We start from the raw sequence: 20,822 nt of genomic DNA on the forward strand, positions 1-20,822 counted from the left end.
ATACTGTCATTTAGGGCTGCAACTAACGATTATTGTCATTATCAATTAATCTGCCTCTACTCAGTGGTGAAACAGGCTTGAAACTTTCAACCAGAGAAACACTGCTTTTCAGCCTGCTGTTAAGTTACTCTTTAAAAAGCTGGTACAAGAAAATGTTTGGCATTCTTGCTTGAAAAGAGACTCAAAAGAATTAACCAATTATCAAAAAGAGTTAATTAGTTTTCTGTCCTTCGACTGATCGATGAATCCATTTATCATTTCAGCTTTTCATTACAGTCATTAATCTGGATAAACAAATCAGAACATGGGAGAAGAAATGCCATGCACTGGCAATGCCAAGCCCTACCCGTGACAACTAAAATTAAACCTACTGGTGAAGCTGATGGAAACTGGACAAATGTGACAAATAATTTATTTAGTTTGTACCCCCAGCAGGTTGCGGGGCACGTAGCCCTCGTTGTCCTCAAGTCGCGCCCACCACCACTCTGTTTCACTATCGTCCTGTCGTCGCAGAATAGTGATGGCGTCCCCCTCGCTGAACGCCAGCTCGTCCGGGTTCTGAGCTTTGTAATCCCACAGAGCGTACACCGTCCCCTTGTTCATTACACCCAACTTCTCCTGAACGCCTGCATGAGAGAGTCCAAAACTGTCAATATTACAATTGTATTGGATAAAATCAATATCTTTTATAGATAAAACCAAATGACGTACAAGACTTTTTCCAACTTACACTAAGTTCCCTTTCAGTACCGCGTCTGATTTGCTACGTGTTTGTACAAACCTCAATGAAGTTTGGACTGACAGAGTTGGAGGGATAATGACAAGCTTTTCATTTTGAAGTCAACTAGTCCTTTCAGAGTTACATTTGTGCATGCTAGACTGATTGTTTCTCACCGTATAGAAACTGGGAGCACTGGATGTAGCCCTCTTCCATTTCCTCACATTTGTCTGCAGCAGTTTCCACATCACTAATGGTGCTGGCAAAGATGGCGGCCCCAGACTCAACCAACAACTTGCAGAGATGGACACTGTTGCAGGAGGCGGCACAGTGAAGCGGAGTCCTGTTCCAGCAAACACAAACGGGAAAACAAACACGATATATAAATGTAAATGGATACAACAGCAGATCATGTAACATTAAATTTGTGTCGGAGAGCTTGGACTCACCATCCATCACTGTCTGCTGCGTTGACGTTCACACCAAAATCCAGCAGGAACTTGACTATGTGGTGATGTCCTGCACACACTGCATTGTGCAGGGGTGTGATGCCCTCATCATTGGGGGTGCTAGGATTCTCCACCTGAAAAAAAAGAAGGACCCAGATGAAAAGATGAGTGCTTATCCTACATGCAAATACAAATAAATAAGTAAAGTATACTCACACAGTCACGACATACCTCATAGATGATTCTCTGGACGAGGTCAAACTCTCCCTCCAATGAGGCATCCAGCAGGAGGGCCAGAGGGTTGAACTTCACCCTGAAGCCGTGGCCAGTGCGCTCAGAGTTCGGCTTCTTCAGGTTTGTGCGCTTCTCCTGTAACGATAAAGAGAGGTAGCATGAGTTACAATGTTGTTTACTGAAAATGTAACTCAATGTAATAATAAGTATGTATATGCGTCTCTCACCAGGGGCTGTGAGACCACCGTGCCGCTCTCTTCTGGAGTGGTGACCTCCGGCACAGGGCTGGGCAGCGACGCCTCAGAGCTTCCCACGTTGTTGTTGTTGTCGTCGTCCTCTGGCCCCTCTGCATCAGCAGGATCCCCCAGCCCTTCTGGTGGCGAGGGCAGTGGCTCGTTGTCATTAGCGTCAGTAGATTGAGGTGGAGCCTCAGAGCCCGGCTCCTCTGCCCCTGGTGGTGGCGGTAGCGCCGTCTCAGAGGGGAGGTTGCCATTGTCTGTGTCAGCCACAGAGTCACCTCCCAGATATCCAGGAGGATTAGCTGGCTGATAAAACGGTGTTCCGTTACCTGCACCGTTGCCACCTCCTGATCCGCTGACTCCATTTCCCTCTATGCCTCCTGCCAGAGTGTTGAACCTCTGGTAGAGCAGTTTCTGGATGTTGGGTCCACTGGGGCCCTCTGGTTCTGTGATGGAGCTGCGCTTCTTAAGCGGTCTCGGAGCGTTGGCCAGCTTTTTACGGAGCACCTCAAGATCGGCGTCACTTTGGTAGCGCAGCGGGGAGTGTACCATGGGTGTTAGCTTAGTAGGGCTGAGTGGTCGTGGGATGTTCTCCACACTGGGAGGAGGTGCTGAGGGCTCTGGGTGCTGGAAGAACTCATGATCATCAAATTCTCCATCAAAAGTGTCCTCACCACTGGGTTGGCTCTGGAGCAATGGGAAGGCCCCTCCCGCCTGGACAAAAGGCAGGGGTGAGGGGGGTGTCGAGCTGGGGGGGAGAACAGGCTTCCCATATACTAGAGACAAACAGACAGTGTGGAATTATATTGGAGGGCATTGACATCATCATTATTTTCATTATTAATTCACCTGTAAACCATTTTTTCAAATTAATCCATTAGTCAGATAGTCGGCAGTCTAAAATGTCAAAGTCAAAGTTGCCCATGACTATTTCCCAGAACCCAAGGTGACGGCTTAAAATTCCTTGTTTTTTTCCTCGCAGTCCAAAATCTAAAAAGGTATTCAATTTACAATGATATAAATCAGAGAAAAACATTCCTGTTAATTTTCACATTTGAGGCTGCAACAAGTTAATGTTTGTCATTTTTTTCATGACACATTATGTAAAAAGATTAATCAAAAGTCAAAATTGTTGTCAGTTCCTTTTTGTTGTATATTTGTTTATTTACTTAGTTTTCTTCTTTATTGTACGGTGTGTTGCCGACCACTTTGTTTCTTTTGATTTTTTTGTGTAACTATGTCCATATACCTCCTTGAAGGGTCAGCGTGGAATAAAGAAAAAGTCTAAAAAATGAATTGACTAATTTCTTCAGCACTAATTGACATAATTTCATATGTATGGTAAATGCTGAAAATAATATCTTCTGTACCTTTTATAAAAGGGCCAAATGAACATTTGCTTAGTAATTCTATTCCTTCTATTCTCAAGTGTGCATCGACATGATAGTGAACAGCTGTAACAAAAGAGTTTCCCCACGGGGATCAATACGGTATTTCTGATTCTAATTTTATTCATTTTTATCTAAGAAGACAAAACTGGATCTATTAAGTGGCAGCAATACTGAAAGAGACACTATCACAATACAGAACATAAAGTATGATTCAGCATTTAACTATTAAAATACCCAATCATGAAAACTCATTTTCTCTCATGGAATTTTACAGTAAGGCCTCGCATACTATACCATCTCTTTAAACCCAGCTCTTACCTGCTTTGAGAGCAGGCTTGAGTGGCTGGCTCTTTGGCGCTGCCTGCTGGAGGTACATGTGATAGATGGAGCTGGAGTTCATGGTAGGCGGGCCCTTTCGGGGCGACTGAGGCCGTGATCCTCTGTCTGGGATGAAGGGGCGTACTGCCACAGCTGGCGGGGGATCCAGTCGCTCGCTCAGCCCAGGGGGGAAAAGCGGTGCATTAGGCTGGAAGGTGGGGCTTGGCGGCACTGAGATTCGCTGCTGGATCTGCTGGGAGGAGGAGCCTGTTGAGGCAGGGACGCGGGGCCAAGCAGGAGCTGGCGGGTTTGGGAGCGGGCGAGGAGGCGGCGCATCCTTGCGGCGCTCCAAGGAGCTGGCAGAGTTTGCGGAGGTGAGGTGGGAGCCATAGGGGGGCGGCTGTGGCTTGGATATGGCAGGGGAGGAAACGACCATTTTGGAATCTAGCACCTAAGAAGAAGCATGAAACCACACACACAAACATCCACCATTAAAGTATTTCGTACATTGAAATGAAACCTAAATCTTAAATTCTTGCCCTAAGGTTATATTTAATCAAGACGCTATGACAGTTTATCTCTAGAAGAATCTGAAACAAAACATTTTTCTTACGGATGTGACATTACACCAGGAGGTTAATAGCTACAAAAACAATGAACATCTTTGTACAGTTTAAAGGGGATTAGAAGAGCTACCTTTTCTGCACTTGGAGCGACGGGAGAGCCTGAGGGAGGGCTCTTGCCCTGGATATCAGTCCCTGAGTCTCTTCTCTCAGGAGGCTTTAGAGATGTGTTGGTCTTGCCTACAGTAGGCCAACCAGTATCATTAGCTAGGGCACAAACAGGACACAGTAAGTGTGTTGCAAAAGAGAAAAGAGACCATACCCAATGATTGAGATGGTATGAGAGGTATAAGCCTCTTTTACAACTCAGGGTAGTGACGAAGCATGTCCACCAGAGCTAGATCAAAATGGTACCATTTCCTTATTTCTTTATTTTAAATGTGTCACTTTGTGTGATTAACCAAATAAAGTGGAATAGTGATGGTATTTCAAGATGAGTATGTGTAACATTTTATACACATAGAACACGTATATCTGTACCATTTTGATCTAGGATTGGTATTAAATGGAGGCTTTAGGATTTTGAGAAGCCTATCCTATTAACCAGACACCATTAAGACTCAAAAAGACTCCTTGTTGCCTTTTTGTTAATGTGAATTCAGCATGGTTCACACAAGATAATCTAAGAATCAAACCAGTTCTCTAAAAAATTCACAAATTCCTGCAAAAAGCTCTATTACATATATTACCACAACTGCCCCAGGTCATGGAAGTAAAGGCAATGGTTTTTCAGAGAAATGGCTTCATGTACCATTTACTTAAAACACTGATAATAAATCCAAATTGACCTGGGGATAAGAAATTTCCCATAGACTGCTCTTGCAATGGATAGAAATTAGCTGACTTTTCAGGGAGGCACTTTCTCAACATTTCTATTCTCTGCTGAAGGCCACACACATCTGGCACATCACAACATTTCTTTATTTCTTGCACAACAGATTTGCGAGTTGTCCTAATTTCTTCTTCAAGAAAAAATGTATCAAAAACACCATGGACTACATGTTTCAAGAGGGGCTGTTGATCAATAGGACAAAAATCCTGAGCCTTCACTTCACAGCAATGGTGGCAATGGATGTATCTGAATTAGTATTTTGCTACAGTGGACTTTGCGTTTTAATTTAGTTACATTTGGCAAATTGTAACTAAATTGCGATTTAGTAGAAGTTACAAGGATACACAGTAAGTACTGCCACTAATGTCAGTACTGTTTGTCTCCAAGACAAAACTGATTACTTTAAAAAATATATATGTGCAGGATAAAAAAATGCACCTTTAGACAGCAAGGATAGGGTGAAAAGAAAGAGGATGGAAAAAGGAAGACAAAACAACAGCAATAGCTGTGGTACAATTAGACAGGAATTTGTTTGTATATTATGACAATAAATAAAGCTGCAGAGTGGGGATCGACTCGTTACAGACCCAAAAAGTCTCAAAAGCCAATCATAGCATTTCAGATCTCCAATATGCTACTTAATACCTATGTTAACTTTAAATAGTCAAACAAACAAACAAACAGTAGGTCTACTTAGTTTGGTTCATTGGGAAACCTGTTTAAAAAGCAGCTTCCAATCTTTTCTTTAAATGTAGCATTGCTAGAGATTAATACAGTTCTACCAACACTAACTAAGTCTAAAAGGAAACAGCCCGATCTGGGTCTTCACAGATTATCAGGAGGGACAGTTGCTAAGTGAATCCAATGACATTTTAACATGTACAAGTTAATTTCCTTGTGCATGTTAAGTGTTTGACAACGAAAACTGATTCTCACAGCTTGGTTGTTGTGAGAATGAGGTGTGAAGGTTACAGGTAGGCTGGGAATGTTACGGAATTAGAACAAAGCCCAAATATTCTGCTTTGCATGTGTAAATTTATGAGGCACTCAACTCATTGAACCTTCTCAGAAGTGTACAAACACAAAGAGGATCAGCAGTGCTTTGTCAGCGACACTTTCTTCATATGAGGCATGATGTCAAATATGATCAAAGAGTGTAAACTTTCTGCAGATGGCAGCCAAGTGTTTCAAGATGGCATCCCACTACTTTGACATCATTAGCCAATCCAAAGAGGAAGCACTCCAAATGAGTGTTTCTCTCTCCAGTTCAGAAAAACTGGCTCAATGCTGCACTGGCAGGACAGCGTAATGATGCCAAACAAGGATGCTTCCATCAGGCAGCGACTGTTCAAGTTAACCAGGCACAGATGCTCATCTTCTCCTCAGATTCCCCAGCTGTGCACCTAAGCTTTCATTTGTCTGGTGGAGAAAATCAGTCCCATTACTTTTAAAGATAATCTGTTTTGTGGAGCATAAAAACAACAGTTGGGGACTAGAGTGTAGGGGGCTCAAGGCATGATTGGGCAGAATACAGTTTTGGTAATCTTAAATTCCTGGCCAATTAAACTGACTATGATATTAAAAAGATAAGGATGATGTATGAAGTAAAAACTCCAGTGCATGCTGAGGATCCCGTGCTACAATCGAGAGAGAAGGTTCAGGAAGTGCCATCCCTCTGCTTATGCAGCACTGTGCACTCACGGGACGTGCCGTCAGAGCCAATGGAGGCTCCGGTGCCCGGGTGTGATTCTGGAAGGGACGGGGTTACCGGGTCCACAACGATGTCTAAATCAGACACCTTCCAAGAGCTGGGAGGCTTTCGCACACCGTCTGCCCCAGGAAGAGTTGCCCCACACCCACACCCACACCCAGTGAAACAGAGACATTACAAAGACAGGACAGCAAAGACACATGAGAGAGGAGGAGAGAAAAGGAAGGGAATCACAGTATACACAACACAGGAAGAGAGGCAGGTTAGAGAGGAAGGAAAAATGACTGACAAGTCAGGTAAGAAGGAAACAGAGAAACAGCTGGGGCCCAGGAGGGAATTTCAGTCAAAAGCTTTTCATGCAAGATGTGTAGTGGTGTAAGACTTCTGCCTCTGGGTGTACATGTATCCAAGATACTATGTACCTGAATCCATCTTCTCATCTGCTTTTTTCTACTTATCTAACTGTCCATGTTTCTGCTTTCTTAATGAGGAAAAAGCAACAAGAGATTCACTGAAATTTTCAATTAAAACTAAGCCTAAAGATAGTGTATCACCTGGTATCCACTACTACAGTTACTTCACTTTTTGTGTTTTACAGTGACACTGCAATTTAACACACCCAAAAATCAGTGCACTGCAAATGTAATTTTATGGGTTTCAACCAACCTGACTTGGTGCGGCCATGGTTGGCTTGGTTATTAACGCCCAGAGTCTGAGGCTTCAGTGGATCAGGTGGTAAGGTGTAGCCTCCTTCCTGTCGGCCCGGTACAGGGACTTGGATGTACGGCCCAACAGCAGCAACACGGCCCAGAGTACCAGGAGCTGGCTGGGGGGAGGGAGGCCCGTTGGCTCTATTCAGCTATAAGAGGAGAAAGTCAGAAAAGTTTCAAATGTTAGAAGTGTTGACAGCGAAAAGGATCAACATGTACAGAGATAAATTAATTAGCTCAATAGTACTGAACTAATACGGAGCTCCTAAGGGGACATTAGCAAAAACTTTTGTCCACAAGTTTCCACTAAGACATTAAAAGCTAAAAGAATTATAATTTTGTATTTCACTTTATATTGAACTTCTGGCATGTCTGGACTGATGTCTCAATGAGACAGGAGACTTTTGTCAGAAGCATTTCAACAAAAAGAGTCTTAATGAGGAGGTGTGTTATGCGCTCTTAGTCTTACAGGAAGGTTCTCTTTTTGACGTGCCTCAGCTTTTTTCTTGTAGAGGCGTTCCCGCAGCTCGCCGATGCGCTTGTCCATGAGCGTCACTTCCATGTTGCGTTTGTTAAGAAGCTCCTTCTGTTGCTGCAGCTTGCTGTTTTGATCCTGGTTCAACTTGTTCCGGATCTGTGGATGATGAATGCAGATGCAAACACACGTACCGATTCAGTAGAACAATAGATATTGCCATCACTGTAGTCAGGGGTAACGCAAACAGAGTGGAACCTATAAAGGCATTTGCTAGATGTTGCACTTATTTCTACTAGGCAATACCTGAAGCTCCTGGTAGAGTTTACGGAGCTCTATGGCTGCAGCGCCGGCTACTTGGCCGCCTAGGGCGGTCTGTATGCCATTGAGCTTTCCCCTCCGCAGGTCCTCCAGCTGCAGGCTGAGCTGCTCCACCCTTAGCACTGCAGATTGCAGCTCGGCCTGCTTCTCTTGGAACAGGCCGCTGACTTGCTCAATCTCCGCTGCTGGATATGAGAAATGAGGGAATCATCAGCTCATTCATATCCTTCTTTAAAATTAGCAAGCTAGCTGACTCTTATTTTATGAGCACAACCTTCGTCAAAATGTTGCTGTATGTTGCATGAAAAACTGATTCTGTCTACATGGTGGATTTTCCACCCTCATCTCCAGGTGTGATTAGGCTTTTTTCTTAACTCTTGATGTGAATGTATTTAAGTATATAGTATATTTATGACGGCAAGAGTGTTTAAAAACAGAGTTAGTATAATGAAATGATGTACATATTGAAAGTATACATACACAGGTTGCCATTGATGACCTTGCTGTAGTCCACCTGGCCTCTCATTGCCCGAATCTTCTTGAGCTTTGCCTCCTGACTATCCACGCGCTCCTTCAGCCTCTGCAGCTTCTCGCTCTCTGAAACAGTCTGCTGCTGACGCCGCTCCTGCTGCTTCAGGTAACGCAAACGTTGCTCCTTCAGTGAACGAGACAGAGATTGACATTTTATAGGCCAACAGGCAAACACAAGCTACAAAATAATGTCAAACTGCATCAAACAGTGCAGATAGTCTCACTACTACCTGTTTTTGCACATTTGGATAGAAATACTAAAAACAAAACGTTATTTTATTGGCGAAAATAATAACACATGCATGAATATAAAAACAGCAAGACACCATCCCAAGGCTTACAAGATATCTCCGTGACAGACATACCCTAAAACTAGGCTAAATCTTTCTACTGTATTCACTAAATTAAATGCTGTGCTGTGTCAAGACTGTCTGAAGGCTGAAGAAAGGGTCAGATGACTTCATCTCTCTACCCAACTGAGAACTGCTCCAGTTAAGGTCTTAAAATAGGAAAAGACAGGCCCAGGTTTCCAAATGACTGCAGGGCTTCAAGTGGGCCTACTTTTCAGACGCCACAATAAAGGGAATAAATAGTCTTCCTATCTGCGGGTCTACAGTGGGCTTCATCCTGCATGACTGATCAGCACAGCACAAGCACGGTGGTCAGACTTAGTTAGTGTGCTGAAAAGCCACAGAGACAGACATGGTAGACTGGTTGTGTGGAGGTGTGCCACCAAACTCTTATTCCTTCCATTACAAGACGAAATCTACTTTTAATAAGCATTGTAGAGTTGTAATTGGTGTGAGAAAGGTAGTATCCTCTGTGTTAAAATCCATGAATAATTTACATGCTTGAGTAAGCACTGCAGTGTTCCTATAAAGACTGAACTATGAATTCTGACAGACTGGACAATACTAGCACTGTGACTCACACTGCCTCACATCTCATTTGTTACATAACTGTTTGCCCCCGTTTCAAGTCATGATGGGACTCTTTGGATGTAAGTAGTAGTTAATTATCTCTCCAACAGAAACAAGATTCAAGGCTGTATCCTGAACTTACTTGGCCTGTTGAGGCCTTGAAATAAACCCCAAGTCTGTGTCTGTGGGATCAGACTACATGACCCACCAGCACCTTTCAGATCATGTCATGCGTGAATGATGACGAGCTATGATTGGTCGGGCTTCAGCATATAGTCTGCCATGTTTCTCAGCTAAGTTACTGAATTTTTGAATCTATGATTGCACAGTAACCATCTCAAAAGGCAAAAACATTGTGTAGTCTGATCCCAGCATAAGAACAGAACATTTAGGTTTAAGGAACGGCCAAAGTGCTTTAGATTTAACTATTTCAACTGGAAAAGAAGGAAGATATTGCAGCTTGTGATAGAGGACCTGTGAATCTTCTGATGTTCCCCAGTACAAACCTAGAAAAGTTCAAATGCAAATTACTGCAGTGACGCGTGCTATTTTGTTAGTAAGAAGCACATTTCGAATGAAAGACCGTCATAATATTCAGGGGAATGATTCATAGTAAGATAAAAGAATGAAGACAAGATGCTACCTTTGCAACGAGCATCTGCTGCTGAGCCTCGATTTGCTGCTGCTGCCGTGTGGCCATCTCCTGCAGCTCTGACAGCGTGAGCTCCACACGCTGATTCCCCACCTACACACATGAGAACTGGTCAACACACTCAAATCTGAGCAGAGTGGTCTTGATGTAGGCACCTGTCGAAATGTTACAAGAGCCACTGACGTCGACTGAGACTGATGATACATAAGGATTTTTAAACATTTCAAACAGTAAAATGTGATTGTTGGTGCTGGGCCCTTCTCTTCTTTTAAACACCACTGAAAGTTTTAATTAATGAGAAGAAAAACATATTTAAATAAAAATGTTGTGCAATAAGCACAAAACAGATAGGCCCCTGAGTTAGCTCTGAGTAAAAGCTAAAAAGGTGAGTAGTTAAATTGTTATCAGCAATACCTAAAACATCTAAATGGTAGTTTGGAGAACTCAACTGTGAGAGACCGTGCAGTGTGATGTATCTTTGTGCATCTTCATGTCATGTATGTTACCAATACTCAGGTAAATGTTTGATATAATAGCACTTTTAAGACAATTATGCAAGTCAATAAGTGCAGAAAACAACATCCGGCATAAGAAGTTACATAAGCTAAAAACGTTACATAAGAATAAAAACACAAAAACAAAGAAACAAGTACAAAGAAACAAGTTACCCAAAAAGCCATTTGCAGAAATGATTTTAAAAGATGTCTGACTTCAGCAGCCAGAGGGTCAAACAGCAGGAGACTTAATAGCAGAGTCGGGCACTCCTTCCTCCACAACAAGGCTCCAAACATCCTTATGATGGGCCATTAATTGTGACAAGACTCAGTTTATGAGCAGGGGACGGACGGCTCTGAGGGCAATGTGTCTTTTGGTGTTCATAAAAAAAAAAAAGTATACTTTAAAAAAAAAAATTATATTATTATTAGTAGCTTCACCAATCTACTTCATGGTTTTGAAGTCCAATTCATATGAAATAATGGGGGCCTCAACTAATGATTATTTTCATAATCGATTAAACTGCAGATTATTTTCAAATCAATTTACCATTTGGTCTAAAAATGCCAGAAAATAGTAAAAACAAAAACGTCCATCGCAGTTTTTTAAGGCCCAGGATGATGTCATTAAATGGCTTGTTGTGCCCGACCAACAGTCAAAAACTTCAAGAGCACTGCACTGATTTAGCCTTGCACTCATATAACAGTCGGATAGACAGTTAACAAAAAAGCATCACAATCAATGCAGCAGATCCAGAGATAGTCTTTTACTCCACACATTCTTCTTTATTGTCAAAACCTACTGCCTACATTACCCACAATGCAACTCCAAAGCCAACAGTTTGGTCAGAGATTTTTGGGTGTGTTATGCTAGTAGTGGCTAACATGGCTAATGTAGCATCAAGCCGCTAGCCTCAAGCAGAGATGAGGAGCGGGCTACAGAGGTCTGGTGTGCTCACTTCTTTCTAACTCCACACCCCCAGATTTATTTCATTTTCAAACTTGTAGTTTTCAACCCCAACTGAGGCTGACTTGGCGCAGCTCCCTCTGGAGCCACAAAAGGCTTTATACAACTTTTTATTTTATTCCCCCCCCACATAGTAGCACTCCCCAACACCTGTAAACAGACTTAGATGTATAAATTCCCCTTAAGATATCCAGTTTACTAACATGAAAGAGAAAGAAAGGCTGCAAACGCTAACAATCATACACAAGGGAAAGAACGTTTGGCATTTGATTTGGCAAAATTACTTGAACAATTAATTATCAAAAAAAAGGTGCCATTTTCTTCTTTTCTGTTGATCAACTAATTATTTCAGCTGTAATTGTAGCAAGAAACAAACTCTAAACAACCAAAAAAAACTATAAAAAGGTAGTTTATCGACCTACAGAAAGCCAGTAAATAAAAAAGTGGTTCACCTCCATAAACATTTTCAACGAAGTCCTCCTCTTGATCCAGAAATCAGCACCCATGTGTTGTTCGAGAGCTCAGAGAATAAAGGAAGACTGGCTATCACATTCAATTCTGTATTTCCCCAAACTATCATTCTACAGACTTCTGAATTTCCTTGAAGCAGCTGCTACAGTCAACACATTGGCAGACTACTCTTTAATAAAACAGAATACTAAGGGAGCAGTGAATACAGTCCTCTGAACTACAAGCGGCACTGAAATGCTCCAAGTGCTCCTAGACTTTGCCTTTAGGAATCGCACTCAAAGAGGGAGGAGATGATGCAGGAAATGTCATGGTGGGTTTTTTTTCCAGTAACACAGAGAAATGTGGAATACTGGTTTGGATAGAGCACTCTCTTAAACGTGAAGAGATTAGTAAGAGGCATAGAAAGGATGACGACATGAAAAGTGTGTGCTTCACAATTTGCTTGATATGATCCTAAACAAGCATGTAAAAATGCTGGAGACATAAGATAAAGTCCAGGTGAAATAAACATGACATGCAAAAGACAAAAATACTGCATGCACTGCTTTTACTTGATTCGAAGAGGCAGAGATTTTTGTGACTCATCTTCGTCTGAATAAAACATGCTTCTTTTTGGGAATAATTAGATTTTTATGGTACTGTGAAGTGAGGCAACAATAGTATACATGTCATACATAATCTCATCTCTGAAGACACTCAAGCAGGGACACTGCATTTGCAGCTTTGCCTGCACATGTGGCTCAGACAGTGTTGTCTCACCTGCGCATTTGTCAAGGCGTTTAGATATAAGAATGTGTGGGGAGACTCAGAGGGGGGGGGGTGACTCAACCGAGGTCGAGATGGGGAGAGCGGAGGAAGCCACTGACACACATACAGCCACGCTCAAATGCACTCAGGCAACGCTGCATCAGTGACAATTCACCCGAGGGAGAAACAGACACACACACCCTCAGACGGTGATGAAGAGGGAGTTGGAGAAACACCCGACTGAGCAGACCAGGAAGGAGGAGAGAGCAGCCACAGCCTCGCTTATGAGGCATGTAGTCTTACTCAGAGACTACATTACTCCCTCCAACAGCTTTATAGATTTGCACATACAGTATCTGAAATGAAGAGCGATTCACGAGTATGGCTAAAATTATTATATTATTAAAATGATTATCAGGATAATGTTTCAGAATAAAAGAACTCAGTTATTCATGATTATTACTCATGAAAAAATGTTCTGAGAAGTAAAAATGTTTTGATTAACAGAAATTTTTCAGCAACTACTTTGCTAATAGATTAATCTTGTCAATAGTTATCTGACATTTTATAAACCAAAAGATTAATCAAGAAAATAAACTGCAGATTAATAGATAATGCAATTAATCTCTAGTTGCAGCCCTAGAACTTACTGACGTGGGCAAATATAGGGCTGTATATATGTATATATATATATATGTCCAGTGTTTTGTCATTACATTACAATTTTTTCGGCCCATGCCAATGTCTTCCAATTGCTTCTTTTGTTCGACAAAAGTCCAAAACTCAAAGATATTAAATTAACTATCATAACTGACAAAGAAAAGCACCAAATCCCTACATCTGAGAAGCTGGAAGAACGTTTAGTATTTTTGCTTGAAAAATCACTGAAATGATAAATCGATTATCAAAACAGTTGCTGAAATGAGAGGTTTCAGTACTGCCATTAAGCTGTCATCACCAATTATAGAAGCTAAATATTGTGATAAAAAACTAAACTGAAAATGCGTGTGATCGTTGTAGCGTTCCCTTGAGGCACCTCTGCTCTTTACAAGGCAGCTTCGATCTCAGAGGATCATCAGCTCTGCTTGGTGGAGAGAAAGCCCCTGGGGTTTGGGCAGCAGCCCGTAGAAAAGCCAAAGCAATGATCCTCTTAGGGCCCGTTATATCATCCAGCAGACTGATATAATCCTCTAAATCAGATATTAGGAAGAAACTCGAACACAAATGAGCCTCAGTACTTGGGAGGTTAAGCGGAGCCGGCCATGCAGCTGATAATGTTTCCTGTTTGAGTGAACAACTAGTGATTTTAAAATGTTTTTACTTGTCATGCTGTGGTGGGGGTTTTATAGGTTAGTAGCATGATACTGGCACAGACTGTCGCTTGGAGAGTCGATCAATAGCATATTTCTATGTCCATAAAAATATATATATTACCTTGTGATATTTCCTCGACACAAACAGACTCAAAAGTTGTGGATTTTCAGGATGACAAAAGGAATGGCTTCGGGCTGCTCTTGTGCTATAATCTTTACTGAAAACAAAAACCACAACCCTTCCATCTCCTGCTGCGCTGGATTCTTCCCTCCACCCTTAAGGTTGAATTAGTTACAATTCCTTGACCGCAACACTTTCCTATTGTGAAATCTGGGACAGATGGTCGGAGAGAAAAAGGATGCCACGCCAGAGGCTGCTCTTATTGGAGTCATTCACATCTCCTTGCACACATTTCCTGAAGCTAGAGCTCAACGTGCACAACAATGGGTTCACCTGTCAGGGAAATACTGGCACTGTAACACCAGGGCCTGTGATGTTCGGCAACATCAGAATCATTATGTATACATGCATATTGATACTTTTACCTCAAACCAGAGACTGGAGTTATGTCATTATTGTGCTGGAGAATGAAAACCTGAAAAATGCTGCCACACAGTAAAAACATACAACTTGACAGTGTCCTGAATTTCATTTTCATCTGAGCCCATCTTGTAGATGTAGATGTAAAGAACTTACATCAGCGGAACTCACTGGAAGAATGATGACCCTCGCTAATACTTGCTTTGCAGTCTTTAATGTACAAAGAGTTCAAATGAAAATCACCCACTCTAAATGTGTTTTTGTTGGTATTAGAAAGCCACTAAGATTTCAAGGGAAACTGTGTGCTCGAGTGACAGGACAACCCATTGGTCTGAGTTTTGACAGTCAGGCTGTTTGCCATCACCACAACTGGACACATGAAAGAGAGACATGCTAATGCTAGCTAGCTCCCCTCCTTTCTATAATGTGTGATGAATACAACACAGTGTGCAGAAGTTTGACAATGGCACTCAGCAGCTGTAAAAATAATGAACAAAAAGTAATGTCTCGTTAGGAATCAGTGCTAATGTTGACAAACTAGGCTAACTAGCTTCCACTTTCAGGGAGAAGCTTCCACTCTCCAAGTGAAAGTTAGTTAGCCTAGCTTGCTAGCTTCCATCTTCAAAGTGAAATACAAACTTAAGAGTATGATGGGTCTTCACAAATGTTAATGAAAAAATTAGATTTTATGTTAATAAGTTATTTATGTTGGGTTTTATTTCTTTTTTGTCTCTCTCTTTATATATGCCTGTATAACTGCACTCTTTGTAGGTTTTTCTTTTACATCTAATTCAGGGATTGAATAATGGCATATGGACCTGGTTTGTTCTGTTCTTTATTTAATTTTTTTTTAATGAAAAAAGTTACACACACACATATCTATTTTAGATTGATAGATAGTAATCAAATCAACTATCTTCTTTCATTATAACACTAATCTATCCATGAAAGAAGGCACCAAATTCCAGTAAGTTATTGCAAGTACATTTCTATTTTAGCATCATTTAGATAATACTAATTAAGTCTCACCCCATTCTCATTGTGCTTCTCTCCAGTGTTTCCACTTCTGCGACTCGTCTGATCCTGAGACTGCTGACTCCCTGCAAAAAGAAACAGTCACCATCACAAACACGGGCAGTGCAGAGATACACAAGCGTGCACAGACGAGCGTGCGCACAAGTGCAGATTCGGAGGCTACAACCATTGTCAGGAATGGCTTGAAAATTCACTGACATGATTGCACATGACAGAAGGATTTAAGAACTGGGACACTCACTGCTGACTAAAGCCACCTAACTCATTTTTTTTTTATAAGAAAGGGTTGAGAGTAAATGATTTAAAACTTCACAGGAAAAGATAGAAAACTGTCCACTTCTGCTACACTTCTAAAAATCACTGGATATCTTGATGGTACCTTCGCTGCAAAAATACACTTTTTAGTCGAGGTCCAAATTTTTCTCAAATATGAATCAGATCAGGATCACATCACAATGAGCCTGTTAACTTTGTGTTTACTTTCTTTATGTGTCTACAAATGTATAATGATAATGTATGTGAAAATGGAGCTATGATTTATTCCTTTGACATGCCCCATCAAGCATCAATTAAACTTTGGGTTTTCATCCTACACAGCCTTTTAAACTCTTAATACAAAACAATGCCACATAAAAACTGTGTTTACAGAGTATGTGTCGTGTTATAACCTGGTTCAAAGAAAGAACAAAGATCACACAGGGTTTCATTTTAACCCAACTTAAGATAGTTGATATTAAAGACCTGCTTAGATGTGTCCATCAGCCGCATCTTTGGTGTGTGAGGTAAAATGTACTGTGCAACATAAGCAAGAAAGCAAACATACCTAAACCAGAAAGACTGGAGATACCAGGGTGAGAACAGGAGAGGGAGAAACATCGACTGACACCAGCGTCCATAGCTGAGCAGCCAGCCAGAACAGGTGTCAGGAATTTCCTGACAACCCTCGACTCCACCCTCCTGGCTCCTTCAGGTAGAGACTACACAGAGCAGAAAAACCTCCAGACAGAGGAGACCGTGACAACACGCACCTTGATCACTGCTCTCAGTTGGTGAATCTTCATGCCGGAGGAAGAACTTGACTTCTTGTTTTCGAGGCCCCCATTTCTGCAGATGTTCATACATCATGTGCTCGAAGGGGATCGCTCGCTCTACAGAGACAAAAACGTTAAGGAAAAGGGGGAAAGGCTGATTAGTTGAACATATTTGTCTCATGGAAACAACTGATCTAATTCAGTTTTCTAGTGCATGTCCAATAAGTCGTTTAAAGAAAAACATTTTTTTTGTGGAATACGCTTATTCGCTTTCTTGCTGAGAGTTAGATTGAAACTACTCTCAAATCTGTCTGTTAAATATGAAGCTACAGCTAGCAGCCGGTTAGCACAAAGACTAGAAATAGGGGGAAATAGCTTGCCTTGCTCTGTCCAAAAGGTAACAAAATCCACTTACCAGAACCTCTGAAGCTCACTAACTAATTAAATATCTCGTTTGTGGAGTGTAAGTATAAAAACTACAATTTGTGTTTTTACAGGGAGTTATGTGCCAGACTATTTCTTGGCCAGGCTAGCTGTTTCCCCCTGTTTTCAGTCTTTGTGCTAAGCTGAGCTACCTGTCTCTTGGCTGTAGCTTCAAATTTAACAGACAGCTTATAGTTCTAAAATGTCAAACTATTCCTTTGAATATATATTAAAAAAATAAAAAATTTTACCATGGCAAAGTTGCATTATTTTTTTTATTTTTTTTAAGTTTCCTGTTCTCTGATGCCCCAAAGCGCGGAGGGGGAAGTGTGTGCATTTGGTGTTAATGTTCTTCTGACAACTACGATAATTGAAAAACTAACTAATAAAGTAAAGAACATCGGAGAACAATGGATAAACTTTGTGGTCATCTGTTTATGTCTTGGCAGTATGGAGGCTATCACAATTAAATCAAGTGATGATATCCCTAGGAAAACTGGGAATGCTGAAATTGATGGACAACTATGTGCGCTAAAAGATTTGTTGCATTTCAAGAGGACGGCACACTGTGGGCAAAGAGAGGCCGAGACACAAAGAGACAGAGACAAAGACCGAAAGGTTTTAGGAGGTTTCGGGGGCAGACAGCCGCATTGTCAGGCACCAGCCGAACATGATTGCATAACGTGGGTTAATAAAGCCCTTGGCTGGGATGTTGTTTTCGACAGGGGAGTGGCCCCTCAGCAAAAAATGCTGATAACACCGGGTATGTCAGCACGACTGTGGTGACGGGAGCAAATCGTTTGGACAGAGTGGAATCTGCTGTGACAGGGCTGTGGACTGTAGCAGCACGTAACCCTTTTCTGACCCACAAATTCGTACTTTCAGTGAATTATTCTAGTCTGATAATAGCTGATGGGAACGGAAACATGCCTCTCTATGTCGGCTTCTCCATGACTTTCCTCCACTCAGGTAGTCATGCGTGGCCCTGCTCAGCACCTGAACTTTCTAATGTGCTTGTTTTTACATCACTGAGGAAGGCTAAAGGCTACTGCTTCATAAAATTTAATTATTGTGTATGTAAGTGAAGTGTCAAGCTCAGTGATAATGAAGTTTCACCTTCATGCATTACTAGTGACACCTGCTGCTCTTCCTCTTTAACACGGCAGAGCACTGAGCGCTGCTTACCACAAGACAAGAAGCATGCTCCATAACAAGCAGCACGATTTCAACCAGCTCTTACCGTTGCCTCTCCAGACCTCAGCCAGGTGGCAGCCGCTCTCACCAGGCTCTTTGCAGAACTCGACGACATCCCGGCACGTCGTCTCAGGGGTTATGGGCACCTCAGTCACAGCCTGTTCCCCATCACTGAGGTACACCGTCAATATCATCTGAAAGAGGAATAAAAACAGTCAGGAGGAGACTGAACCAGGAGAGAGAAGATGAAGCTTTAATGATCCCCAATGACAGTGAATAAAATATAGCACAAAACAAGGGTTTGATGTAACATTAGAACATGAAAGATTTAAATAAAACTCCCGAAAAAAAACAAACAAACATAAAACCACTTAGAAAATATGAAGATATTATAGAAATACAAGAAATGGGAAAATGTAAAATGTAATTGTCTGATGGTGTGGTTTAAGGACAATGCTTAACCCACCCTTGCGTTGTACAAAGCCCAGTGTGCCGATGCTACATTTTGCTGTCCACCAGCAGAGACCGTTAGTGTGAGCTGCTGGTGGACTCATGCCTGTGCCTGCCACATTTCTGCTTACTATGATTAGGGCCTGCCATAGCATTGAAGATATTCAGTTTAGGCTGGGAGGTGAGACATAGCAATACAAGCCCCCACATGCTTCCGTCTGTACTCACATAACACACAAAAAAACAACAAAAAAAAAAAAGAGATCACAAACTTCTTTCTAAGTCAGTGGACATCTGAGGAAACTTCAGATATATCTATTCTTAATTCTATCCTAAATATACTCTCCTGCATGCAAGCTTCTAAATGGCTAAATGTAATAGCCTGGAGGATAGGATGAGGACTAAAATGAACTTCACCCTACATGCAGCGTCTTCAAGAAATCACCTGAGAGTTCAGAGGGCTGCAAGCGCTCCTTTGAACCTGCAGTTATCAGACTGTACAACATACGTACACATACGACCTTTGGACTAAACCACACGCCACTGCCTGCATAGTTTGTGTCTTCAGCTTGAATGATTGGGTGATTAATCAACCAGCTGATTGATAGAAAACCAACAAATAGCTAGGGCCGAACAGTTTGGGGAAATATATATTCATGATTTTTCTTTTACCAATATTTGGATTTGTGATTTAAATGACAATTTTTTATAAAATAAACTCCAGGTCTAGTTAGTGGTCCGCAAAGTATTAATAATGAGAACATCTTTGGCCAACATACAGTCAATAGTGCAGCAATAACCAGCCTAGAGTTTCTTATAGTAGTTTGGCCAACTTTTAAAGTTAATTAGCTGCAGCTTAATAAGTTTGGTGGCAACAACGGTCATCAGTCGTTTAAACGGTCAAGGTCACATATATTTGTGATTATTAAATAATAATAACAACAATAAACTTTTTTGTATTGCACTTTTCAAAACAGTTACAAAGTGCTTTACAGAAAGTACACACAGTCAAGATAAAAACAACAATGACAATATAAAAGATAAAACCTGATAAAATAACAGTGTGCAATAAAACAGGTCAAATGCAAGTACTTACTATAAAAATTATAAAATTAAGTTTTGAGGAGTGATTTAAAAGAAGGTACTGAGTTAACTAACCTAAGTTCTTCAGGCAGGGAGGTCCACAGTTGCGGGGCTCTAACAGAAAACGCGTGCTTTCCTTTTGTTGTGAGGCGGCCTGTGGGTCAGTTAAAAGGGTCCTACCTGAGGAGCGCTGGCAGCGGCTAGGCTCATAGGGCACGAGTAAATCTATAATGTAGGTAGGAGCAAGGCCATGTAGAGCTTTAAAAGTAAGTTTAAAATCAATTCTGTACTTCACAAGTAGCCAGTGTGACGTTGCAAGGATGGGTGTGATATGGTCTTGTCTCTAAAGCCCATGGCACACCAATCAAACATGCTCCAACAACAGGGAACAGTCTAATGTTGGCAGTCGTCTTATAAGGTGTTTTTAAAACTAACTGTCCATGGCACACTGATCAAACAAATCCCAACAAAATAGTTGGCCAAACAAACAGTTGACTTCAAAAATGACCTCCAACTTTGAAAGTGTAGGCCTCGTCTTCTTCACATAACTTTTCAGGAAACTCAGGCCTTCAGTGAACCACACATGCCTTACTGTGAGTGTGTGTCTAATGTTTAAGTAATTAGTAATGAATGAGTTGATACTAGTTTTGTGCCATTCACCGGCTGGTTCAGAGTTAATCAGGAACGACTCATGAACAAAGTGGTCAGTATGATCAATTCACAGATATTCATGAACTAATCATTACCTAATGATTTGTTAATGTAGGATCTCCCAGTCTGTTCTCCAGTAACTCATCATTATCCACTATATAGTCCTCCATTAGGAATTATTAGGGAATATTATTAACGATTCATCAATGATCAAGTCGTTCCTGATTTATTCCTCATTCGTTTCTCAATTAACTAATCATTAACTACTCTACTATTTGTTTAGGAATCACTCATAAAC

General features: G+C 41.4%; 1 protein-coding gene across 15 annotated transcripts in view; it reads right to left on the reverse strand.

Annotated features, from left to right (window-relative positions):
- The window catches only part of ppp1r13bb (protein phosphatase 1, regulatory subunit 13Bb), a 31,254-nt gene that overhangs the window by 2,494 nt on the left and 7,938 nt on the right, over positions 1-20,822 (reverse strand). For 3 of the 15 annotated variants that reach the window (XM_044168544.1, XM_044168535.1, XM_044168533.1), the window contains 16 exons: positions 18,387-18,534; positions 16,721-16,840; positions 15,687-15,757; positions 10,116-10,217; positions 8,502-8,679; positions 8,007-8,206; positions 7,695-7,859; positions 7,182-7,374; positions 6,506-6,634; positions 4,046-4,179; positions 3,350-3,800; positions 1,629-2,416; positions 1,384-1,536; positions 1,168-1,301; positions 895-1,061; positions 427-626 (listed from right to left, as the gene is read on the reverse strand). In XM_044168544.1, the coding sequence (XP_044024479.1) occupies positions 427-626; positions 895-1,061; positions 1,168-1,301; positions 1,384-1,536; positions 1,629-2,416; positions 3,350-3,800; positions 4,046-4,179; positions 6,506-6,634; positions 7,182-7,374; positions 7,695-7,859; positions 8,007-8,206; positions 8,502-8,679; positions 10,116-10,217; positions 15,687-15,757; positions 16,721-16,840; positions 18,387-18,534 (3,333 nt within the window). The remainder of the gene's footprint in view (positions 1-426; positions 627-894; positions 1,062-1,167; positions 1,302-1,383; positions 1,537-1,628; positions 2,417-3,349; positions 3,801-4,045; positions 4,180-6,505; positions 6,635-7,181; positions 7,375-7,694; positions 7,860-8,006; positions 8,207-8,501; positions 8,680-10,115; positions 10,218-15,686; positions 15,758-16,720; positions 16,841-18,386; positions 18,535-20,822) is intronic. The other 12 variants (XM_044168534.1, XM_044168536.1, XM_044168548.1 and 9 more) reach the window with 9 other exon arrangements.

This window comes from Siniperca chuatsi, linkage group LG16, assembly GCF_020085105.1.
Source record: "Siniperca chuatsi isolate FFG_IHB_CAS linkage group LG16, ASM2008510v1, whole genome shotgun sequence".
Lineage (NCBI taxonomy): Eukaryota > Metazoa > Chordata > Actinopteri > Centrarchiformes > Sinipercidae > Siniperca > Siniperca chuatsi.